The sequence below is a fragment of the Anopheles bellator genome, chromosome 2, assembly GCF_943735745.2.
Source record: "Anopheles bellator chromosome 2, idAnoBellAS_SP24_06.2, whole genome shotgun sequence".
In the NCBI taxonomy this organism is placed as follows: domain Eukaryota; kingdom Metazoa; phylum Arthropoda; class Insecta; order Diptera; family Culicidae; genus Anopheles; species Anopheles bellator.
Window position 1 is genome coordinate 35,733,799 of NC_071286.1, and position 22,188 is coordinate 35,755,986.

At 47.4% G+C, this 22,188-nt stretch overlaps 1 protein-coding gene across 1 annotated transcript in view; it reads right to left on the reverse strand.

Annotated features, from left to right (window-relative positions):
* The window catches only part of LOC131207454 (uncharacterized), a 42,856-nt gene that overhangs the window by 15,332 nt on the left and 5,336 nt on the right, over positions 1-22,188 (reverse strand). The window contains exons 3-7 of the mRNA XM_058200067.1: positions 20,376-20,475; positions 11,706-11,816; positions 6,917-8,024; positions 367-457; positions 13-222 (exon numbers count right to left, since the gene is read on the reverse strand). Of these exons, the coding sequence (XP_058056050.1) occupies positions 13-222; positions 367-457; positions 6,917-8,024; positions 11,706-11,816; positions 20,376-20,475 (1,620 nt within the window). The remainder of the gene's footprint in view (positions 1-12; positions 223-366; positions 458-6,916; positions 8,025-11,705; positions 11,817-20,375; positions 20,476-22,188) is intronic.

Here is a 22,188-nt window from a genome sequence, read left to right on the forward strand (position 1 = left end):
CGAATGGCTTACATTGTAGCGCGCCTTGTGGTCAATGGCGGCGCTGCTGTGACGGATGAGCGTTTCGCTGCCCGAGTTCGGCTTCGTCGGCACCGACAGTCCCAGGTTCTTGAGCGATCCGATCGAACCCTTCAGCAGGTCCGGCTTCTCCACCTCGGGGCCACCGAACTCCTGGAGCTGCTGCAGCCAGCAGCACAGCATCGCCTCGATACCCTCGTCAACCTGCAGAAGTGTGTTTTGGGGTGGAAAATCCATGGAGAAATAGATGCAAATTAGACCTTCATTAACGCGCTGCGCTCCTCAGGCTGCGTTCGCATGTCCTTGAACCGCGCGGAAGTTCGATGGATGTTTGTACCCCACACTTACCCTTCGCATGTCAACCGGAAACACAAAGTCCGACGGCGAGAGGACGATCTTGTTCGGTCCCTTCGACAGCCGGGTCTTGATGATGTAGTTCCTGTTGGGGGAGAGATGGCAAGCGAAGTGAGATATGTTCATTAAAGGGTCTACCAATTGGTGCGAATGAGGCGCTCGGGCTACTAAACAGGCAGGACGATGATGATCCGTTTAATTAGCTGCCCGGAACGTCGTCGCCCAAAATGGCTCCCGGCTCCCGATAAGCAGGGTTTTATACTCTTTATTGCGCTCTCTCTGTCTCTGTCTTCGAGGATGGGCATTTTTTACTTCAGAGTCCCAGCAAGGACAACAGAGGAATTTTTTGCTGCTCCGCGAGGCGGAATAAAACGCGGACGAAATTGTTTCCTCAATTCTCCTTCTAAACGGTGGCCTTCGTAGGCCGCGGCGTTGAGTACCGAGTGGCCGCATAAGATTGTCGATTGGAGCAGTTTGTGACAGTGGAGTCTGCCTATCTCGAGATCCACCTTGTACAGTGTCTGTGTCGTTGTCTGAAACCACCAGTTCCCTCTTGAAACGTGAATAGTTATCAAGTATCGCGTAGCTTAAAGTGAATATTATGAAATGTTATAAAAATAAGCCAAATATTTTATTTACTCTCGATTGATGAGAACTTCAAGTAAAGTAAACCAAAAACCGAATTCTTTTGTATCGACTCCCATAGTCTTTCCTTTTGTTACATTGTTTGTCGATTTATTGTTTTTTGTTTCATAATTAAACCTAGATAGGTCCAATCGTTGCTAAGCTGTTTCTTTAAATATTATTCGTGAATGTTTAGTTTGTTATTCAATGATAGGTGGGTTTTGTGTATAGCTATAAAAATTAATGTCTCTTTTTGTATGTTTGTATATCTGTTTGTTTGTCCGCTCCACTTGCATAGAATCAACCTTAGATTCGAACGGAGCGGACATGCGTTTTACTTATTCTGCCTCTCATTAAAGGCTTGGTACTCAAACGGTTTTTCTTGCCCAACACCAATCCGAAAGATCGAGGCGATCAGCTCTCCCTTTCTGCTGCATAGGTTTCCGAACTACAAGAAGCAGCTAACTGGGAGCTAACAGAGAGCCAGAGACCTCCACAATCACCTCGGACAGAGACCCTTTTTTATTGTTTCTGAGGCGACCGGGCAAACTAGAAAGTCCCTTCCTTCACGGGACATTCAGCAATAAATGGTTGCACACGACAGTGATTATTATTCGGATAATGATGATAATGTGTGAATTCGACCGTGTGGCCGGTCAGCCACGAGAACAATCACGTGACCACCGCGAACACGCTACAAATGCTATCAACTGCAGTATTCTAGGGAAGGTATGACTTTCATGTCAATCGATTCTGCGGTAAATCAGGAAGCAGCAGTAAATTATCCAACAGAATTTCGGTTCGACAGAACAGAAAATGCGCTGATTTACCAGGGCTTCCTCCCCATATTTTGAAGTCGAAGGTTGGAGCGATGATTATTCTTTCGAGAAATATTAGTTCAATCCGCCGAAACTTTGTGATGGGATTGGGTTTACCATAAAAAAGATACAACATCATCGAAGTCACAAATTTACAAAGAAAACATAAAGTGGAAGATGTAGTATTCCACAAAATCCCCATCTAGGATCTGGAAAAAGAGATACCACATTTTGAAACGCGAAGTAACACTCGCGCTGGGTATTGTTATTAGCTATCGTTTATTTGAGAGTTTCAACGATCTTTGTGATAAAACTTTTGTTGTTTTCACGTACATTAAAGTTAGTAGTAACAAAATGGCATCAGCTGAACCATGGTATTTCTCAAAGTTTGCTCCCCATCGTCTACTGGCAATTGGTAGACCTCCAAAGAATGTTCCATGACATGGAATTTCGCTACGACGAAGAAGTTATTGCCAAGGATGCTAAAATACCGAAAAGCGTTGAAATGTTTGTATAACTTTTAAACGAGTTGCTAACGGTTTAAAATATTCACTTTCCAGATCCAAAATTAGCGTCCGGTCAAACATTTTCTCCGACTATCAGCTTAATCAACGTAATGTAAGCTATAAGATGGTTGACAGGGTACAGTAAACAAGATATAATTTAATCACCATTCGTCAACCCCCGAATTGAGCCGGTGCGCGATCATATTTCTACGGTTGCTCCGTAGTACCGAGAGGCAAACTGGCAACCGTACCCAATCCACGGTCCGAGAAATTGCCCACATGAAGAAGGTCCATTTTCAGGGTTGTTAATGCCGGAGAGTTGAGTCCCTTCATAAATCACCACAGTTTGGCTGCCGTGACACGGGACGCTCGGGCTGTGCGAATCGGTCCCACAGAGACCCCGCCCAAGAACCGTCGACCCCCGAGAACGATGACAGCGAAAGGATGAAGAAAGCACCGTTCGCCGGCCATCCTTTTGACTTTTATCGTGAAATTCTTTCCCATCGATGAAATGCTTTCGTCCCGGCAAACCGCCCTGAGTGAGGCAAGTGACATCTGAGACGGAGCCGTTGGTTCGCCGACACTGGAAAAAGGACTTTCTCTGACCGGAAGTGGTCCGCTGAGCCGGGTCCGCGAAACATTTATTTTCTCCCTCGATGAAAACTTAATTGAGTGAGTTATGCTTTGTGTTCGTCCCCCGACCGGGGCCGGACTACGCTTTCCAGCACGTGGCAACTTCCGGCAACTCATAACTGTCGTCACAACTGGACTGACCGAACGCCATCGCTTACATCATAGTTTCGACATTCTTCCGCCTGAAACGGTGCCGGTGGCGTCCGTCTAATCGAAGTCAATTAATTTTCCCGTTTTCGCAAACGTTTGCGTGGGGTGGGGCCGTGGCCGTGGAAAGTTCGGAATTAAAACTTTGCCCTAGTCCTGTGTGCACCCGCGTCCCGCCAGATAGTTAACCAACGACGTCCCAAAAGAGATAAACACTCTCCGAGATCCGGGCACTTATGAGTAGCGCCGATACGCTGTTGACCATCCCCGGACACGGTTCTGGAGCAACAGAGCCGAGCCCGAGTGGACAACGTTATCCACTGATGGCCAGAGTACTTGGCCAGACTTTTCCGCAGGGAGGGGACGGTCATAAATTTGTAGCGTTCGCTTTTGGAGTGGATTTCTCGGTATCGGATAAGTTTTGTTGGTAATAACTTTGCGATATTCGGCGCAGCTTCGCTCGACTTGATGGGACTCGTTTAGCTGCACCACCTGAAACTCCGACGACGATGGCGGCTGCGGCGGTCTGGGTGGCCATTAAATAGCGGCCAAGTAATTTGTTATCGCCGGGCCCGGGTCCCGGGGCCAGCCGGGTGCCGACACCTTGGGATGGGGCCGAAATGGGTGCTTGACGCGACGTTAATGCTTCTTTACCGAAGTAGTTGCCCAAAGCCAGCCAAATCCGGTCGAGCGATCCGTTTTTCTGATCCTGTTTGCTGTCACGAACTTCGCTCCGGTATCAGTTTCTTGAGGGGCACCCTCGGAGCGGAATTCCGGATCAAACTTGCAGCATATTTCATTTCACTGCCTTTAAAGCAATAATAAAAAAAAGTTGACCATTCGACCATGCCGCCATGTTTGCTTGCTTTTACTTGTTGAAAGTCGATCGGAACCGTTTCCACTGTTTTGTTTGTTGAGATAGATAAAAAAGTGAGTGTCCACTAAGCGAGAGAAACAGGAGTCAACAGGAGTGTAGGAGTCTTTCGGTCGAGTTTGATTGCCGTAAGATTCACTCAGTTCAGTGAGTATAATATTACACATTGAAGAATAATTTTATTTTGATGATAGGAAAGTCTATCGTTTATCAAATGCAAAATTTTGTAATAATGCTGTTAGTTTCGTTTGCATAGTTAACTAGTGAAACAACCGGTTGGATTAGGTGATCAGATCGGAACCGCCGCAAATACTCTCATAGTTGATTATGAGAATTAACAAATATTTAACCTTAAAGAAGGAAGCATATCTTTCACTAGTTTCAATTATTGACTGGTTTGAATATTTTTTCGTATAGGAATTATTGAAGTATTATTAATGAAGATAAGCAAAAAGAAGCATATTCGCAAAGGAAACTATTATAATACAGATCAATTTTTTGCAATAGATTACTTATTGGCTGAGTAACTTTATTGGGTTTGGGAAGGTTTAATTCCATTTAAACCTTTCCGACCAAATATAATAACGCTTAAATTTCTCTCATTATGGTGGTGGTGAGTAATATTCTTTGAAGCCAAAAATTGAAATGACTTACTTTTTAAGTGGCTTGGACGTAACAGCTTTAAGTAGCAATCAAGCTTGACTAAACGTTACAAAATCACGGTCTTATGAAATGCCTGAAACAACCGAAATCTGATTGATGAACTTTTGGCTTATCAGCTATGCAAATGACTAATTACGTAAATCTTGTAAATTGCGTTCCGGCAGCAGCCGAATCATCAGTCTTTCAATCGAGCAGTGTCCGCACCTAGGGCACGTCCGCTTAGGCTCCTCCAAGCAACAACCTTCCGGAACATTGTGGTAAAGCAATCGACAGACCTGCCTGCCTTGTATCAGTTTGTCAGCTTTTGGGTGGATCGTTTTACGACCTTCCCGCATCCGTTGGCGCCAGTCGGTGGCAACAGGTCTAGGTCCCGAAGCCCCCCGGAGCCCCGGTGCGCATTGCATTATTTATCATCATCATATTTCACGGGATGAATTTGTGGCGTTCGGCGCGCGTTGGACAAAAGTTTTATCTTGGGCTGGTGCCAGATGGGCTGGTTGGCCGGGCCGCTGATTGAATAAATAAATTCCCAGTGAGCCCAATGCCGGTGGACGATTAAAATTACGCCCGCCCGGAATACCGGGGAACCTGGGTACGCTTTCGTGGAAGGTCCCCATCGGGGAACGGGCTGTGTAATTAAACGGAGGCCCCAGGCGGAAATGAGTCGATTAGAGTTGTGGTAATCTTTTTACTTCTCCCGTGGCTGTGCTAATTGCTGGGCACAAATCGTTTTCCTGCATGGCGTGTTGATGCGGGGTGGAACCGCCCTACCCGGTTGGTCTGTTTTTGCGGACCTTAAAACGGTCCCGTGGCTCACAAACGTCTTGAAGACGATAATCTTGGTCGCAAGCGCCAACTTGCCAAGTGTTTGCCAACTTTCCCGATTCCCGAGAACACCGAATTTCCATCAGCCGGGGCACCGGTTGTATGCCCAAATCGACACCGAAAGTTACGGCAAGTGCTTCGCAGGCAAACGGAAATCCGGTCCACCCCAAAAAATCCAGCCCGGTGTGAGAGAGAGAGAGAGAAAGCGAAAGGCCAGAGGAAGGAAAAAAGAAAAGATCACACGGTGGTTAACCAGCGATGTTTTTCATCGCGCCGGCCTTGTCAATCAACTGCGAGTCCAGAAATAGACGTACGGTTCGGGTTGTGACAGGCGAGAGCTAGGTTGACGGCACCAGCTTGAAGTCCCCGGGAGTACCCTCGAAAGCAATTTCGGCCGGACTCGGGCACCCCAGCGTTTTGGCACCAAGGAAAACACGGCCCTTCGGCCCCGTACTCGAGAAGTTGAAAATGTGCCGACATCGATGGAAACGTTAAACAAATCAAAAGGGCCGCACCTTGGTCCGGAAAAGTGGGAAACGACACCGTCCAGGGCCGGTAGGAGGGATCAGATTCATCATCATACTAATGCGCGGCGCAGACTGTGTGAGTGGGCGAGACCACGGTGTGCTGAACCTGGTGGACATTGCGCGTTTTTTTCCGGGGGTCGATACGGATGCCCTGACACTCTGTGTCGAAGTGGACAAAAAGGTTCCGAAAGGCTGTCGGTCAAGTGCGGCGAGCTGTAAAGTGGATGGAATGGACATGGCTTCAGGTTGGGCCAGTGGGCGAAGTGCGTCCAGTGGTCCGAATGTTCGGGCCCGGTGTTGACGCAATGCGTATTTTTTTATCCTGATGAGGCGCAGTGCAAAGTAAGCGATGTAATGGCAAGTGGGCACCGACCTACATCGGGCAGCATCGGGTGTTAAAGCTGACCGCGTGATGAAGAACCCAGAACCCTGTAGATATTTAGAATAATTTGCTAGAGTCCTGACGCGATACACGATACTACTTCAGTGACAGCTTGAAGGTAACATAAAAAGTAACAAAAAAAAACATATCGAGAGAGACGCCAGAAGACTTCTTGGCCATTTACTCAGCAATGTATGGAGCGTCATGGAACGCTCATCAAAATATCGATTCTGACTGTCGCTGTATGGCACGTAGCGCCTTCCTATTGAAACCAAATGTGGTCCAAGTTTTCAGCTTCAATTTTGCCGAAGAACCGATCAGCCGAAGAACCGATAAAACGCGTTTACTAAATTTATACAATTTCCAAAATAAAGTTTGACGTTTGTAGAGTCAAGTAATCGATAGTTTAAAATCAAAACACGCGACCGATCACTCTACACCAGAGCTCTAGCTAGAGGAAATAAATAACAAACGCAACATACAGGTATTGGACATCGAGGACATCTGTCAGGAGCCCGAGATGGGAGCTCGGGCTCGGTACTTACCGCACGGCAATGCTGAACACGATGCTTCCGACCACCATCGCGACGGCAACGAGGGCCACGAGCCCGACGACGGCCCAGCACAGCACACCGCACCGCCAGATCGTGCCGAGGACCGTGCCCTCGACCGTGACCCAGTCCGCGTAGCCGGGCGGCACCGGGTGCATGTTGAACCGGTCGCGGTGAAGCTGGTTCTGCTGCAGGATCAGCAGTGGCCGCCACACGACCGACGCCGTCCGGTGATGCGAGAAGTTCTTGAAGTCGAACGCAATAAAGTCGTACTGTACCGGGTGCGGCCGGAGTTGCCCGGCACTGCCAGCGGCATCCCGCATCACGGCCACCAGGAAGTCGAAGAAGTAAAAGTGTTCACCGAACAGCAGGTGCCGGGTTGTGCCATTGGCCACCACCGGGTTGGCGTCACCGAGCAGTGAGGCGTAGCTGGCGAGGAAGTGGTCGCAAAACCGCTCGATTTCATCGACGGCCGCCGCCTCCAGCGTCCGGTTGGAGGCGTCCGGAGGCCACGCGGAGCCATTGAGGTAGAGGCTGGTGTCGAGGTCCCCGGTCCCACCGGCACAGTAGCTAGCGAACAGGGTTCGGCAGCGGGCCGAATCGACGGTTTGCGACAGGATCTCGTACCAGTTGGCGACCTGGTCGAAGAAGTAGTGGAAGTCACAGCTGGTCCGGTTGGCCGCAAGCCGGAGTACGCTCTCCAGCACCAGCGCCTGGCGGCGTTCGGCATCTTCAGCGTCAGCGGTCGCACCATCGAGCGCTGGCTCCTCGTCCGAGGACTCCGACGGCTCGGTTAGCCGAATCTTCAGCAAGTTCTCGCTGATGTGCTCATAGTCGCCCAGGTCGACACCGTGCAGCCGGTGCAGGATGGTGCGGAAGTTCTCGGTCAGGATCGTCAGGACGAGCAGCCTGCTCCGATGGGCAGCCTGCTCCGCGTCCCCGTCGCCTTCCGCGGCCAGCCGCCGGTACAGCGCGTTGTTGCTGTTGAATATCGTGCCGATCATGTCGACGAGCAGGATTTTCGTCCTCCGGCACCGGGGGCACAGTTGATTGATTACGCTGATTGTTTGTGGGGAATCGATCGGCGAACAGACGATAATGACTGCGGGCGAAAGGAAAAGGGGGGTGTGCGGGTGAAAAAGGGGAGTTTGAGAACTGAAGCTATCGGAAGCGGATTGCAACCCAGGAACGCTCGGGCGCGTGTAATGACGCAGCGATGCAATCACTGGATGGATGGATGAAACAGGCATGGACTCGAGAATTTCGGGCGTGGGACGAGTTTAAAATGACGGATTATGATGATAAGAGGTGAAGCTTTCTCCCTCGGAAACTCCACTTAGCGGAGCTAAAGATGGCTCTCGCTCGCTTCTCAAGTGGCCAGGTGCTGGCATGGAAGAGGCATTACCCGAGTCATCGCGCCGGGCGTATCGGAAGTTTTAACGAGATTAGCCGCGAATTAAGAAGTGAACATCTGATGAGTATTTCTTTCGTATTCCCAGCCGGAAACTTTGCCTTGGAGCATTTCCACTTACGTAATTGAGGCGTGCGCCTGGCACACAGCGCCGGCACCGGTGCCGGGTCGTAAGATGATCGTTGAGAGTGAACCTCCCCAAAAAAACAGAACAGAACAGAACAGAACCGAAACAAGGCTGGTAGTGTAGTCCTTTTCCCCGGACCAGACACGCGCCTAATTAAATGAGCTTCACAGCGCAACGGAGCGTGCCCATTCCTTATGGCGAAAGAAAATAACAAAGTCTAAGTTGAAACGCTGGGAAAAAAGCAGCCGAACCGGACAAGGGCGCACCAAATTGGCAAATGCGCGGAGGCGTTTGCAAATATCAAGTTAGGAGCAGTCCCAGGAGTGGGCAAAAAACCACAGCCTTTACAAAGAAGCGGCCATCGGAGAGCAAAAAAGGGCGAAAAGGAAGCAGAGTAAACCGCGCGTTCGCCAAGTTGCCAAGACGCTGGCCGCGTAGCTGGCGCCGGCTGCAGTGCCCGTAATCGGACCCGACACTGGGACTGCGGGCGGACGGCTAGCAGGAACAGGAAGCGCTGCGAACTTTCACTACTTCGAGCTCATTTGCTCCACAGTTGTGCCACCGCTGCCGAGTGGCCTGCGAGTGCTTCGGAGTAGGTCAAATCGGGCGCACCGACGACTGGCGCTTTTTCCCCCTTTTCAGAGTTTTCAAGTCCAGTTTTCATCGCTGCGCTTGCCTTACACTTGGAGCGCTGGGTTGGGAATGGTTTTGGGCAAAGTTGTCTGCAGCAGCACCCGGACCGACCGAATAGAGAAGGCAATGCCGGGATTGGACCGAGCGAAGTGGTCAACGTGTTTATGCTATCGCGAGACAATTTGATCCGTGTCGGAAAATGCCAGATCCATGAACGGATCGGATGCGGACCGGAATAGATTGATAACTTTTCTAGGAATATAAACTCCTTTCGAGCGGGGATTGGTCGCGGGGATTGGTTTTATTCCTGTCACGCCACTCGGCCTCTCGGAGACCGGATTGTGGGAGATTGAGGCCGATTGGCATATGTAAAATATTAAAGTTTATCGAAAGAATTGAATCGAATCTATTTGGAATCGTCCGGATGTAGTGCTTTCTGTGAAAATCGTGGAAGGTGGAGTAAGGCAAAGATTTTCCATTCGAAGCTGAACTTTTAGAATTAGAAACTCTGGGGGTCGGAATCGTTCGAACTGTTGCGTCGACTCCGTTTTATTAAAACCACAAGCGCTTTGATAAACTGGGCTTGACAAAAATTTCAAAGTAGATTAAATGCACCAGAAACATGCCTCATGGCCATGGCTTCAAGAGAGAATATAGAGTTGAAATCAATATACTGAAGGAATTGCTAACCGAAAGTTTTTGGCTCTGGCATGAAAGAATTACCACAATTTGTAACAAACAATCCGGAAAACTAGGAGCGATGTCTTTTGTCAACAAAGGTTTGCAAATTCGGACGGAATATTAGACCAAAAATATCATCAGAAATGGGTCGGAGCGTGCTCTTTGCCTTTTGGTTAAATTAAAATGGTTTTATCGGGGAATTAGCAGTCAATGCCAATTGGAGATTCGATAAGTTTAGCTGATTAATATGAATGTTGTAATCAAATTTTTTAGTTGTTCGTATATTAAAGGTATGAAATGATTCAGGATTATATTGCATGTTATACAATTTTCATGAAACACTGAGCGAATTAAAAAAAAATCTTTTACACACTAATCATTTGCTATTGGTGAGCCAAAAATAGCAATGAAGCAAACACTAGAGTAGTTTTATGAAAAAAAAATTAAACAGTTACGGAACTCAGGATCATTCATACAGCACTTTTATCTCCGCAGGTTAAAGCTGCACGAACATCAGCGTTACATGCTGAGCCCCGATTTTCCTTCCTTTTCCGAAGACTTTTGTAGCAAGACCTTCGAAGGAGAATGGCGGAGAATGGTTTCTGTCTTCGAGGAAGCGAATCGCGTTGAAGCATTCGATCTGACAGCAGAAACTCGATCTACGTTCTTAAATTCAAGCCCACCATCGAGGATTGGCCCGTTCGGAGTGAGTACACTTTGGCTTGAATTTTGGCAGCGTCCCAAGTGGTTGGTGCTCGCTAAAGTTTACTTAGGCTCGTCCTTCCGACGGAATTCCGACGGTTTGTGCGCTTCCACCCTCGGTGGGCTGACGGTGGTGGCGGTGATTCCGGCGAGAGTCACGCGACCATCTTCCACCGGGATATCGGGATAATTTGATTGGGGTCGAAAGTTGAGATTGATGTATGAAGTTGGCGCCGGGAACGGGTTTGGCTTGCGTTCCGGGGGGGCACGGAACACGCATCCGTTCCGTAAGCGCCTTTACATGGTTTCTTCCCCGGCTACGACCGCAACCGCCGGGGCCTTTGAGAGACACACGCCAGAGGCACCATTGTTGGATCCGGCCGGAATCCAATTTTGATTATGGTAATCATCGTTTCGCGATTGTTGGCGTACACGCAACGCCTGAACAGCGCAAAAAGACAGAACGAAAACTCTGGAAACTGGAGGCTCTGGAGGCGCAGGAGTAACCAGCAGCAGCTACTCGGTTCCGGCCAACTCCGGTTCTGGAGCGTCGGAATGAAGTAGGATTCGGCCAAATACCGTTTGACATTCGAAAGCCCGTGAAGGGGCTCATCGAGAGAACAAATTGAATCGCTGGCGGCGGAAGAAGCTCAAGGATATGCGCCATACTACGGCAGGCCGTGGCGTTGCGTGTGTGGTCAAGGAGCATGGACACACGCAAGGCAGCTGTAATTGAATTTCGAATTTCACATTTCATTCCATCGCCGTGACGCGATCGTTCGAACGCGCGCGTCAGCAATATGGCGAATTCGTGCGCACCCCTGCTGGCCATTCCGATGCCTGATGATGATGATGATGAAGCCGATGACGATGATGATTGCCGCCGGTAGACATTTGTGCGGTACCGGCTCTTTTGGCCCGCCCGAGTTTGTGGCTTACGAGTTTCGATTTTCGATCCGATCAGGCTTTTTTACTCGTTAATTTCATCCTCGACGGCGGCACGGGGGGCAACAGACCCCGGCCCGGTCCGGATGAGGATGTCTTGAGGCGGACGAGGATGATGACGTTTTCATCCATCATCCGGCCACGCACCGCATCGAGGCGGGCGCATTAATAGGGCGTGAAATTATGTTCACATTGATTTACTGCCCGCACCGTGGGAGTCTATTTCCCGGAGTTTGGCGGATTTTAATGGGGAAAAAAAATTAAAAGACCCCCCTCTCGCTTACCTTTGCCAACGCTGTCGTTGAACGGTCGGGACGCGTCAGGGCTGGCGTGCAGAATGGTGTACGGGATGTGTAGGTTCGTGGCCAGCGCGAGCGCTAATCCTCTGTTGGAGTCTGAAAATGAAGGTTGGTAAATCGATGTTTGAATATCAATCACAAGCCAAGTGGAGAAATTCGTTCGCTTTTCCATCATTTTATCATATTCCGGTTCATAATCAAGTCAAATGTAATTCATCAATGCTGGTTGAAGCGTTCTTCGGTATAAAGAATCCACAGTAACCACACCTTCGGTTCTTTTGCGAACTTTGTTTTGTCTCATAGCCTCATATTTTTGTCATCTGAACCAACAATGTTTACCAAAAAGGATAACTACAGAACAAAATTATTTGCAACGAAATCGTGTATCTAATGTTTTTTTTGAAGAAATCATTGACAAAATTTATGTTGCTTATAGCGTATATATTCAATTGGAGAAACAAAACAATGCAAACCATTTGAATTGAGACTGTTTGTTTGAGATCTAATATTGACAGCATCAGAGATTGAGGAAAACTTTCGTTTAGTTTAGTTTTTTTCAATTATCTTTGAATAAAATAACAACTCTAGAAATTCATAATGGTGATGTATTGAGTAATGAGCTCCACATGAATTATATGATGATGATAAGTCCCACCTCTTACCCCTGCATAGGTTTGAGAAGGACGGATTTATCTATCGATAGTTACATATAACAATAAGCGAGAGGGGGCGTGGGAGCAATCTCTCCAGAACCGTGGCATCTAGCTTTACTCCTTTCGTACAACGGTCGCCATCCCTTAAAGTGTTGGACCATGACAATGCATGACATCCTCCACTGAAGGGAGGGTCCACTCTCCGGAGCGCCGCAGGTTTCTCTTGCTCTGTTTGTAGTGCACAGTTGCTCTGTTGTAGTTGTTTGTAGTTATATGGAAAAATGAAGGATAAGAAAAAAAGGCAAACAAAAAAACTGAGATATTGAATCCGTGTTTAATCAGACAATAACCATGGAATGTTTGTAAAGTGACCCCAAACCAGAGTAAAAGATTTGCCTATACGAACTAGTCTCGATCCTATAGGAACTCGACAAGTTTAGTTGAAGTTGGAAGCTTAAAGTTTAATTTCCTTCATTTTGCTCGATAGCGACGCAACTAGAGTCGAATTAGTTTTTTATCAGTAATAATAACTTGATCTGGTATATGTTTTCTTATTCAAAATACAAAATTGAGGCAGAGAAACGCACAAAGAAAAAATCACAAGACATTATGCGGTGTCTCAGCTTGTAGAACGGCAAAAATCTTGAAGCTCGAAACCAACTGATTAAGAACGTCGAAAGATTATTAGTATGAGTTTTAGTGGTGAAAAAAACTGTGGTAATGCCAAAATATTCTATTAAAGTAAGGCAGAAATCCGTTAAATAATCAAGGAATATTAAAACGAACTTTATATTCATCACGTTTAAGCTCTTGGGCGCAAGAAATTAACAGCAAAACGAGTTGATAAAGGCATTGTGAATATCTCCTCATCAATCCCTTTTCAATCCGTCCAAAGTATTCAACTGAAACTAAAACTTTAAGGTAAAGAACTCCCTGCCGTGTATGCCATTCGACGAAGTCTATAAAACGAAGACAAATTTAACCTAGTATTTAACAAAATTCGGCACCTGACTATGAAAAGCTGCTCTGGCTGATTTTTTAACTAAGCTTCTTTTCGCTTCTTCTTAACTATTTCAATGATAGACAGTCCAGTGCAATTGCCATCTCAAATTGAGTCCTAATCAATTGTTAATGATTCAGTGTTCGTGGGAAAGAATTTACATTAGGACGATGGCACAGAGTATCGAGCAGTGAGTGAGCATTGATAACTGGTCAGTTGGCATTCGAGACGGTGCGTAAGCTGTTGGTTTAAGAAAGTATGTCGCAACTCGCTCGATGCCAACAGCCAACACCAATCAGCTTAAAACACGCCCCATCGTTCCGGGCATCGGCCGATTTAAACACTTGGCCACCACCACCAAAATCCGTTTTACTTCTCCGTACCGTTCGATACGCGCGTTTTATAGACTGTAAATATTTGCTGCGCCAGCCGATCGACCTGGTGCCTCCAACATGCCCCGCCACCACCGCCGCCGACGATATGATTTATGTGGATTCCGTGCCGTTTAACAGATGCTGTTGCCAGCGCACGGGATCGATATTAGTCGGAGGCTGCCCGAGAGTTGCTCGTTTGCCAAGCAGCGTTGGCCGCCACCAATCACTTCCGAGGCGCTTCCGCCGTAACAACCACTTCCACCGTAACAATGTGTGCACGGGAATTGGGAAAGGTGGCAAATAAGAAGTCGCTGCCGAAAGGCGCTTGTCAAAGTCGAGCGTACTGGCCGTGATTGGTGTGATAACCTACGACGGGCTTTTCCGATCTCTCTAGCGGCGGAGCAGAATCCGGAAGCCGAGCATATTCGTGAGGAACCGCACAGAGCCCGTTCAGGGTTGAATTGAAATTGCAAACGACGGCGATTTGCTCAACCTAGAGCTGGGCGTCCCGGTTGGCATTCCGAAGTTCCAGCGGGCACCGTCCACGGCAACGTCCGGGCGCTCCGTGTCTAATTCTTGCTGGTTGTAAATTTGTATCAATTTGTCACCTTCCGTCCGATCGTCGGTGTGGCCGAAGCCGTAGAGCGCGCCGGTTCGCAGTGCGCTTTTCCCGGAACCGAACCACGCATTCGGCGTCGGGGACGCGTCGGTCTCGTTTATGGGCTCATAATCTTTCATCCACGAGTAGGAGCGTAATAGAGCGCCCGGCCGGAGCACCGGGGCCACATCATCAATACGTGACAGTCGGGGAGCATAAAAATAAATTTCAATCAGTGGAAATTGTTTTCCACGCCGTGTTGGTCGTGCGGATTATCGCTTACGTCGCTCACGGGGGTGGTGTCCTGGGGTGGCTGGCCACACCGCACCCGGTATCGATTCGATTTCGTCCACACGTCGCCGAAATGCCGGTGTCAGCGCAAAGCCGTGCCAAGGGACGTTGACAAGCCAGTGACCACGTGCACTGCTTTAGGGTCGGTGGACCCGACGGACATCACGTCTCCTGGCTAGCGCAACCGGAAGGACCAATCCCACGGTGGCCTGACTGTGGGCGACTTTGGGCACGCGGTCTTCAAAGGCCACCCACCATATCGCTGGCATTAACTCGTGGCCAAAGGGATAAAAGTATTACCCATTTTTTACACGGCTGATCCGTGTGGACTCTGCATTCGTCATCCCAACAGCCGGGTGCTGGGTTGAAAATGGGATTGGGATTTTTCGTTCAATTAACTGATTGACAGCGCAGGTATTGTAACTACAAAAAGGATTAGATCCTCCATAGCAGGGTTCTACAGAGAGAGGTACCTACAACGGCCAAGCAAAGCCACCCGTTCGAGAGATGGATTTAATTTCCATTCCAGTTCCGTTTGTTAGTTTCCATTCATTTTGCAACCTTTGGAACCTTTGCGACTCACGATTCGATAGTTCATCTGCCCAAATGTTCGTCAGGAATTTATTCGGATCACGATTCCGGATGTGGGACTGATATTTGCGGAGCGTTGAAACTACCGACTTCCGGGATCAGAATCAGACTCGCTGATGGCTCATGTGGAGACGCGGTTTTTGGTGACTAACCAACGTACTGGCTCTAATGGCATAATTCAATCACACCTGAAGCACCGGACAATCGAATTGAGCGCCAGGGTTGAGCGCCGGTCCACAAACCAGCGCGAAAGCCAATCCAATTGACCATTTAACTTATTGGCTATTCACGTCCGCCCAGTAGCGCCACGGTAGCGCCGATAAAACCGGACCGAAACAACCGAGAGCCGACGTCTTCGCCGACGGACGAGATAGTGCCTTCATGTCATGTTTTGGGTGCGTGGTGTTCCGTTTCTTCGCCGACTTCGCCCCTCAAGGTTGGAACCGACAAACAAGAAAGTTGTCCTTGCTCCTACGTCAGTCGGAGGCGTTTTTTTTTTGGCTCCGTGCTACTCTGCCCGCTATCTCTCTCTCTCTCTCTGGTGTTGGGGTTTGATGTCCGGGGTTTCGTGTTGGTTTATCTTATACCTCGTCCCGATGCCGACACTGGAATTACAGTGTCGTAGGACGAGGCGTTCCCGCGGGCCGGCTTTGGAGACGATCCAAGTTCTTATTTTCCAGCCGGTTAGTTCGCCACGCTCCGCCAGGACGGTGTGTCGGAGGATGGTCGCTCGGGCATCAGACGACGGATTCGGCTTGTCAGGCAAATGAAAATGAATGCACGTTCTGGGGTTAGAGCGTCAGCCGGGTCGAGGTGCACCGGAAACGGTTACGATGATGGCGCCGCTGACTGGGGGCGCTTGGGGAAGCATAGTTTTCGTTGGCTGATTGACATCCCACGTTGTGATTCGATAACCTCCTCGTGAGCCAGTCAGAGAGGACAGGGCAGGACGGCCGTCGAGTTATGCATCTGTTGGACGTGGGTAAGTCGAGCCGTGTGCCGAACGTGGGTTGGCTGTGGATTGAAAGCCCCCGGGGGAGGTATTGCTTTTTTCCGGAAGCTCCCACTTGGGCGGCCGGTTCCGGTTGACGTCACGCACTATATGCCCCAGGAGGAACTGAAATCGGGCTGTGCAGATGACAGGTACGGGAAGTGATTTCCATTCCACTCACTTCGGCCCTCCGTTCGGCGCAAATACTCGACGTCGGCGGCACCGTATGGCCGCCCAGCGAGCGGAGGGATGCTAAATCGACTGTGATTTGTATTGGGCACATTAGTTGGAGAGCTCGCGATTGCGTCTCAATCATGCTGCCGCTGAGCGTTCGGGGCCATTATCGGGAGTGGCGTCGAAAGTAGGACCCCAATCGATGCGCCAGCTGATCGATGGTGGCGGGCTTGAGAGCGTCATGAATATTTAAATCGGAGCGACACGGAGTGACTAGTGCCCACTTGTTAGTCGCAAGTTAGGTGCAAAGTTGCGCCGAGCGTTACAATCGTTTCTAGACTCGTTAACGCGAGTGGGTGGAGTTTTTGGCGCTGCTTCAAACTGATAAATCTGAGAAAAGCGCAATCTGTGGCCATCGCTGTAAAATGTAAATTTGTGAGAAGACCAATATTTGAACTCAACCTATTTGCTGAATGTTGTTTAAGCATTTCAAGAATTGCTGGCATAAAAATCTGAAGGAGGGTAAGAGACAAAAATCACTCGCCTCGAATTATCGGAAAAAGGTAGGTTCTACGAGTTAACTTTACTTTAACTTTTTTTCAAATTGTTTATGTTATACCCATTTTTTAATAGTATATAGTTAAATTATGTAATGTCTTGTTTCATATAGTGTTGATTGTTGATAGCGCTTGATTGACATTTTTATGATTGTTTTAAAAAAATTTCTACATAGTCGCCTTGTAATTTTACATACTTCTGCCAGCGATGATTCCATCTCTCTCGTCTAATTTAAATAGTACTCGGAAAAGTAGTATTTTTCCCTTCAAAATATATAAAACATATTGAAACGTATTCACGAAGGAAATAGTTTCTTTATTCGACGAAAATCTCTGTTATCCGAGCGAAATGATCAGATTGGAGAACAAAAAGAAGTACAATGTTTACACAAAAACTGCCCGTCCAAACTGGCTGAAACTTTGGTAAGTAAGTATCAGAAGATTGACAACCAAATCCACTAGCTTTCATTTAATAGTGTTGCCATCTTCATGTTGAGGACGGAAACTTTTCAAACCATCCTTTTTGGTGTGATTTTTTTGGTAAATTTGTTGAAACTATTCCCAATTGAATGTTATGAACTTAATATATAGAAACCAGTTTGTTTTTCATTGCAACATTTATCATACACCCAAAATGCAAATATAAGTTCATTTGACACAAAAAGTATAGAGAACAATTTGCGACAAAATGCCACACCACAAAGGAACGGTGTACGACGAAACACAAACATCAACAGACACGGGTGAAATAAATAAGCAAATGTAAAACAACAAAGCCACGTGCTTATAACAACCGCGACCGGTTGTCAGAAAATGACGCCGACGCAACGAAATTACGACCGTTTGAGATAACGCTGGCAGTAACACTTTTTGCGAAAGGCTTCAAGTTGTAATTGTAATCAGGTCGGGTGAACGTAAATGTGATGCGAAGAGCTTAGGAAAACACTCCATTCCGACATAAACTCATGCCACAATGCGTGCGATGTGCAATCAAAACGTGCACATTACTCCCGGGCAGCAGCATCCGTGGAATCCGTGGAAATGAAGAAAAATTGGCAGCGCCGGACTGGGTCGTTGGTAACGTGCCTTCCAGTGACCAGAGCTGGGTATAAATTCTAACAAACGCGGCACGTACGTAAATAAACAATGGCCACGTGCGAACGTTCTCACCGGCGGACCGGGGGTCCTTAAGGCTTTCCGGAAGCCCCCGGGAGCATCGGCTAGTGTAGTGACCTACCACGTGACCCCCGTGGCAAGTTTGCCTCCCTCGACGGTGCCTTTCGCTGGGGTGGTTTATGCTAAAACTTGAAGAAGGCTGTCCGTTATCGAAAAAAGATGCCACCTGGGCAGGGGTCCGTAGCACAGGCTCCAAGCGGTGGTTAATTTTTCATGCCCAGCAACTTCTCGCCGTTTACAATACTCTCCGAATGGGATCAAATTTTCACGCCGGGAAAGTAAACTCCTCCCGAGTTCTCAAACAACTCCCGGGCCAAATCCCGGGCACCGTCGAGAGGCTCTACCGGAGCCGTTCGTAAATAATTTATCGTGGTTATCGGAGCCTGTGAAGGGCACTAGGTACACCAGGAATATTTGTTACATTCATTTGGGTTGTGTTCTTTTTTCTTTAACGATCCAACTAGTCCACTTCACGCTGCTCTTTGCATTGGGCCGGTGCCTGTGCCTGGCATTACGGCAAGGTACAAACGTTTCACGTGCCTCACGAGGACGGTCGTGCCGCTGAGCCGGCATCTCTTGACCGACCCGGCTACTCCTAAAGGCCAACCGACGGCCGGGCATGTACCATTGGGTTTGACCAGGGCTAAGGGTAGACGAAAAAGAAAACAACGAAAATCCCCATCTAGCGGTGGGCTGCTGTTTGCCCACCGTCTTAGTGAGCAGTCCGCGGGGATTGGCACAAAAATGTAAGTCCGTACCTTGGGCTCCTTGGCGCTCCGGAGATTTTCACGTGCCGCTCTACCCGGCCACCGGGCTTTAAATGGGCTCTCCCGGGGAACCTGATGGTCTGGGCCATCAGTGTTGGGCGGCTTGCTTAATTTGTGTGTTTAAAGGATCGGTGTCATCCCCACCCGGCCCGGCCGAGGTCTGGCAATTCCACGGGAATCTGCTGAAGAGCACTTGGGTTTCAGTGGTCACTGGCAATCAACCGATCGGCCCAGATCGAACAACAATTGACGCGTGTTTGCGTGTACTCGTGTAACTTTATACTTTCTGCGATGAATTAGATGATTCCATGGGCTACTTGATATGGACTCATTTTTGAAATTTCAGTTCACCAATGCAGTCTGGCATAAATTACTTTCCAAGAATCATAGAATGCCATGCTAGGATGATATCTTATAACTTTTATTGATTGTAATGAGATGAACCCAATTTGATTGTCCTTCGTCGCTGAGTTGCAAGGTTTTTTTTGGAAACGTAACTTTGTAGCTACTTAAATGAGTTAATAGTAGGAAATAAAAATACTTGAACTTGAAATATTATACCAATAATGTCTACGCTGCACCCTACTACGACTAAACGAAAGATTAAAATCAGGCACACAGAAAAAAAAAATATTGATCAAACATATTGCCATGATAAGAAATAGCAGAAAAGAAAAAAGATAAGTTAATTCAAGTTCATTGAAACTGCGAAAAGACGGAATTAGATAGTGGATAGAGATTATTAAAATTCAACCTGCTAAATAGGAATTCATTAAAACCGAAGTTAAATTTCTTGGGTTTTAAAATATTTTCAAAAATACCCAGAAATGAAAAATCTCAGAGACTTGAGAGCATTTTGAGAAGTCTCCGACTATTTCAGGCGTTTTGTGAAAAGTTACGCAAGTCTAGCGAAACCCCTTACAAAACTTTTAAGAGGAGACAATTGTCAGTTGTCGCGTCATTTTGATGAACAGAATGTCTAAAATTTGTCTATTTGAATGGTTAAAAAAATTGTTATGTTCAAATGATGTCTTAACAAATGCCCCCATTGATAGAGCAGTCGGTAACGTTCGTCACTGTCACACAGCTGTCCTGGGTTCGTTCGTTGTGTCCCGTTCGTTGTAAGCTCAGCATAAAACATATATTCTGATTCGGCTGCGATTTGTTGGTGACCGTGTAACTGCTTACATTTATGTTGGGGTTGATGCTAAGTCATCCAAGCTAAGAGTGGTCTGTGATCGTATGAATGTTTATTCTGGATGTTTGCTGTAATGTTACTTCTTTCGATCTGTTGCAGTGCCGCCTCGTTCTGATGTGTGCTAATAGTCTGGGGGGTTGCATGCAAACCGGTCCCTTACTGCTCGATGGACGATAGTTTTCGGATGGACGATAGTTTTCGTTGAAAACTACGTCCAGCACCTGTCATTTCGGGCCCCGCTTGAACTAACCGGTGGAATGTTTCGAGCTGCCAAAGGACACTTACCTGTCGCCAGCAGGGTTGCCTCGGTCCAATTAAGCTGCTGCGCGATGCTCTTCACTGCAAACGATACTGTTTCGTAGGAGGGAACGAACTTTTCTGTTTTCTGGAAACGAGAAACACGGAGAATAGTAGAAGGAACTGTAATGTCAGCGCGTTGATAGCTTCTCCCCGTCATGGAATGGGGTGGCATGGGAAATTTGAACCCTCGAAGGGTGGCGCCGATGACGAACCGCCAGAACCGCCAGAACCGTTAAACTTTTCACTCCCAGTTGTCCCTGTTGGCCCCAGCACGCGAGTAAGGCGAGCTGGAAGTAACACCAACTGCCACTATTTCAGTGTCCTCGACACATATTTTCTCCATTCGGTGAGAGCCGTTTTCCGAAGCCACCGGTTGGCAACGACGACATAATGTTTCATTTATTGCGGCCCGGAAACACCCTCAGTGACAGATCTCCGGTTGCGGAAGAGAGTCAGTTTTATATGACCAATTTCATTATTAGATTCAAGCTGTACATTTTATATTAGATTGGTGAAAAAGAACTCAATTATTTTTGCGTGAAATTCTAAACTTTATTTCAACTTTTTCTCACAGTATTGTCATTGTCGTTTGGCCAAAACTTCGCTGATGGAAATTCAATTCATCATGTGTTTTGGTTTTTAATTGGCGTGGCCCCGACACATTGAAATTCTTTTTAATCTTGCTTTGCTTAAACTGTTTGGACTACTAATATGCCGATTTTAGCGACATTTATCCTCTTAAAAAGAATAATGTAACATTTGAATAAAACGCTGCGCTCCGAGTACAGCAATAACGAGCAAGTATGTTCGATAGACGTTAATGGAGAATTGTACAAACCACCGGCAGACCTTCCCAGAGGTGTGCTCGATGATTGAATCAGCAAGTGTGGCCAAGATGCCCAATCGGGGGCGAGAAACCACGGAACATTGGGTTAGCGAACTTTGTGTCGCACCACCCGTTTCACATTTCGAGCATGTTCTCGGCGAACCATTTTCAACTAGCCTATGATTAGATTGCGCCTATTTTCTGCGCCTTTACTTCGGCTTCGTCAGCATTGCGGGTTGATGGTTCGGAAACGGTGAACGAGAAAATACTTTAAAAGCTTTGGAAAACTTTTTCCCAATCAAAAGTAACTTCGCCCGTGGGGGCAACGTAGGCTACATAGCGTTCCCGCGCAGGCGAAACCCGCCACCGGGCGAAACAATCTACAGCTCAACACTTCATAAATGTCACAAAACCCACAAGCGGTTGTCTCTTAAGCCTGCCTGTGTGGCAAAGTCATACGGCCGAATGGTGGTATTGCAGCGAAAGATGTGGTTGTTTTCGTTACAAAAGCTTACTGAACATTAAATGTTGGAAGTTTGCAATTTTTAGGATGCAATGCGTAGAAGAACAGAACAAAGGCAATGTTGAGTGCCATTGTTTTCAAAGACTACGCAAGAAAAATTTAAACAAACAAAACCTGCGAGCTCATTTATGATGGAGGTCAAATTGTAAATTTTCGTAGTTAAACTAAAGCACTTAGGTAAGTGTAAGCTCATAGAAAGACCCACGGACGATTGTTTCGTGTTACATTCGTCGTTTACTTATTTTTTACCAACAAAAAGTTTAATTAACATTCATAAACAGTGGTTTTAATGAACTTTTGGCAGGCACAATAAACGTTACTGAAAACCGTTTGTGGGCGTTCTTCATGGGCGCGAACCCAAAAGGGTCCAACGTTGAAGCATAGATATAACTTCTGGCGCCACGTTTCTTCGATGCAGTATTCTTGTTGCGGCAACAAAAAAGTTCAAC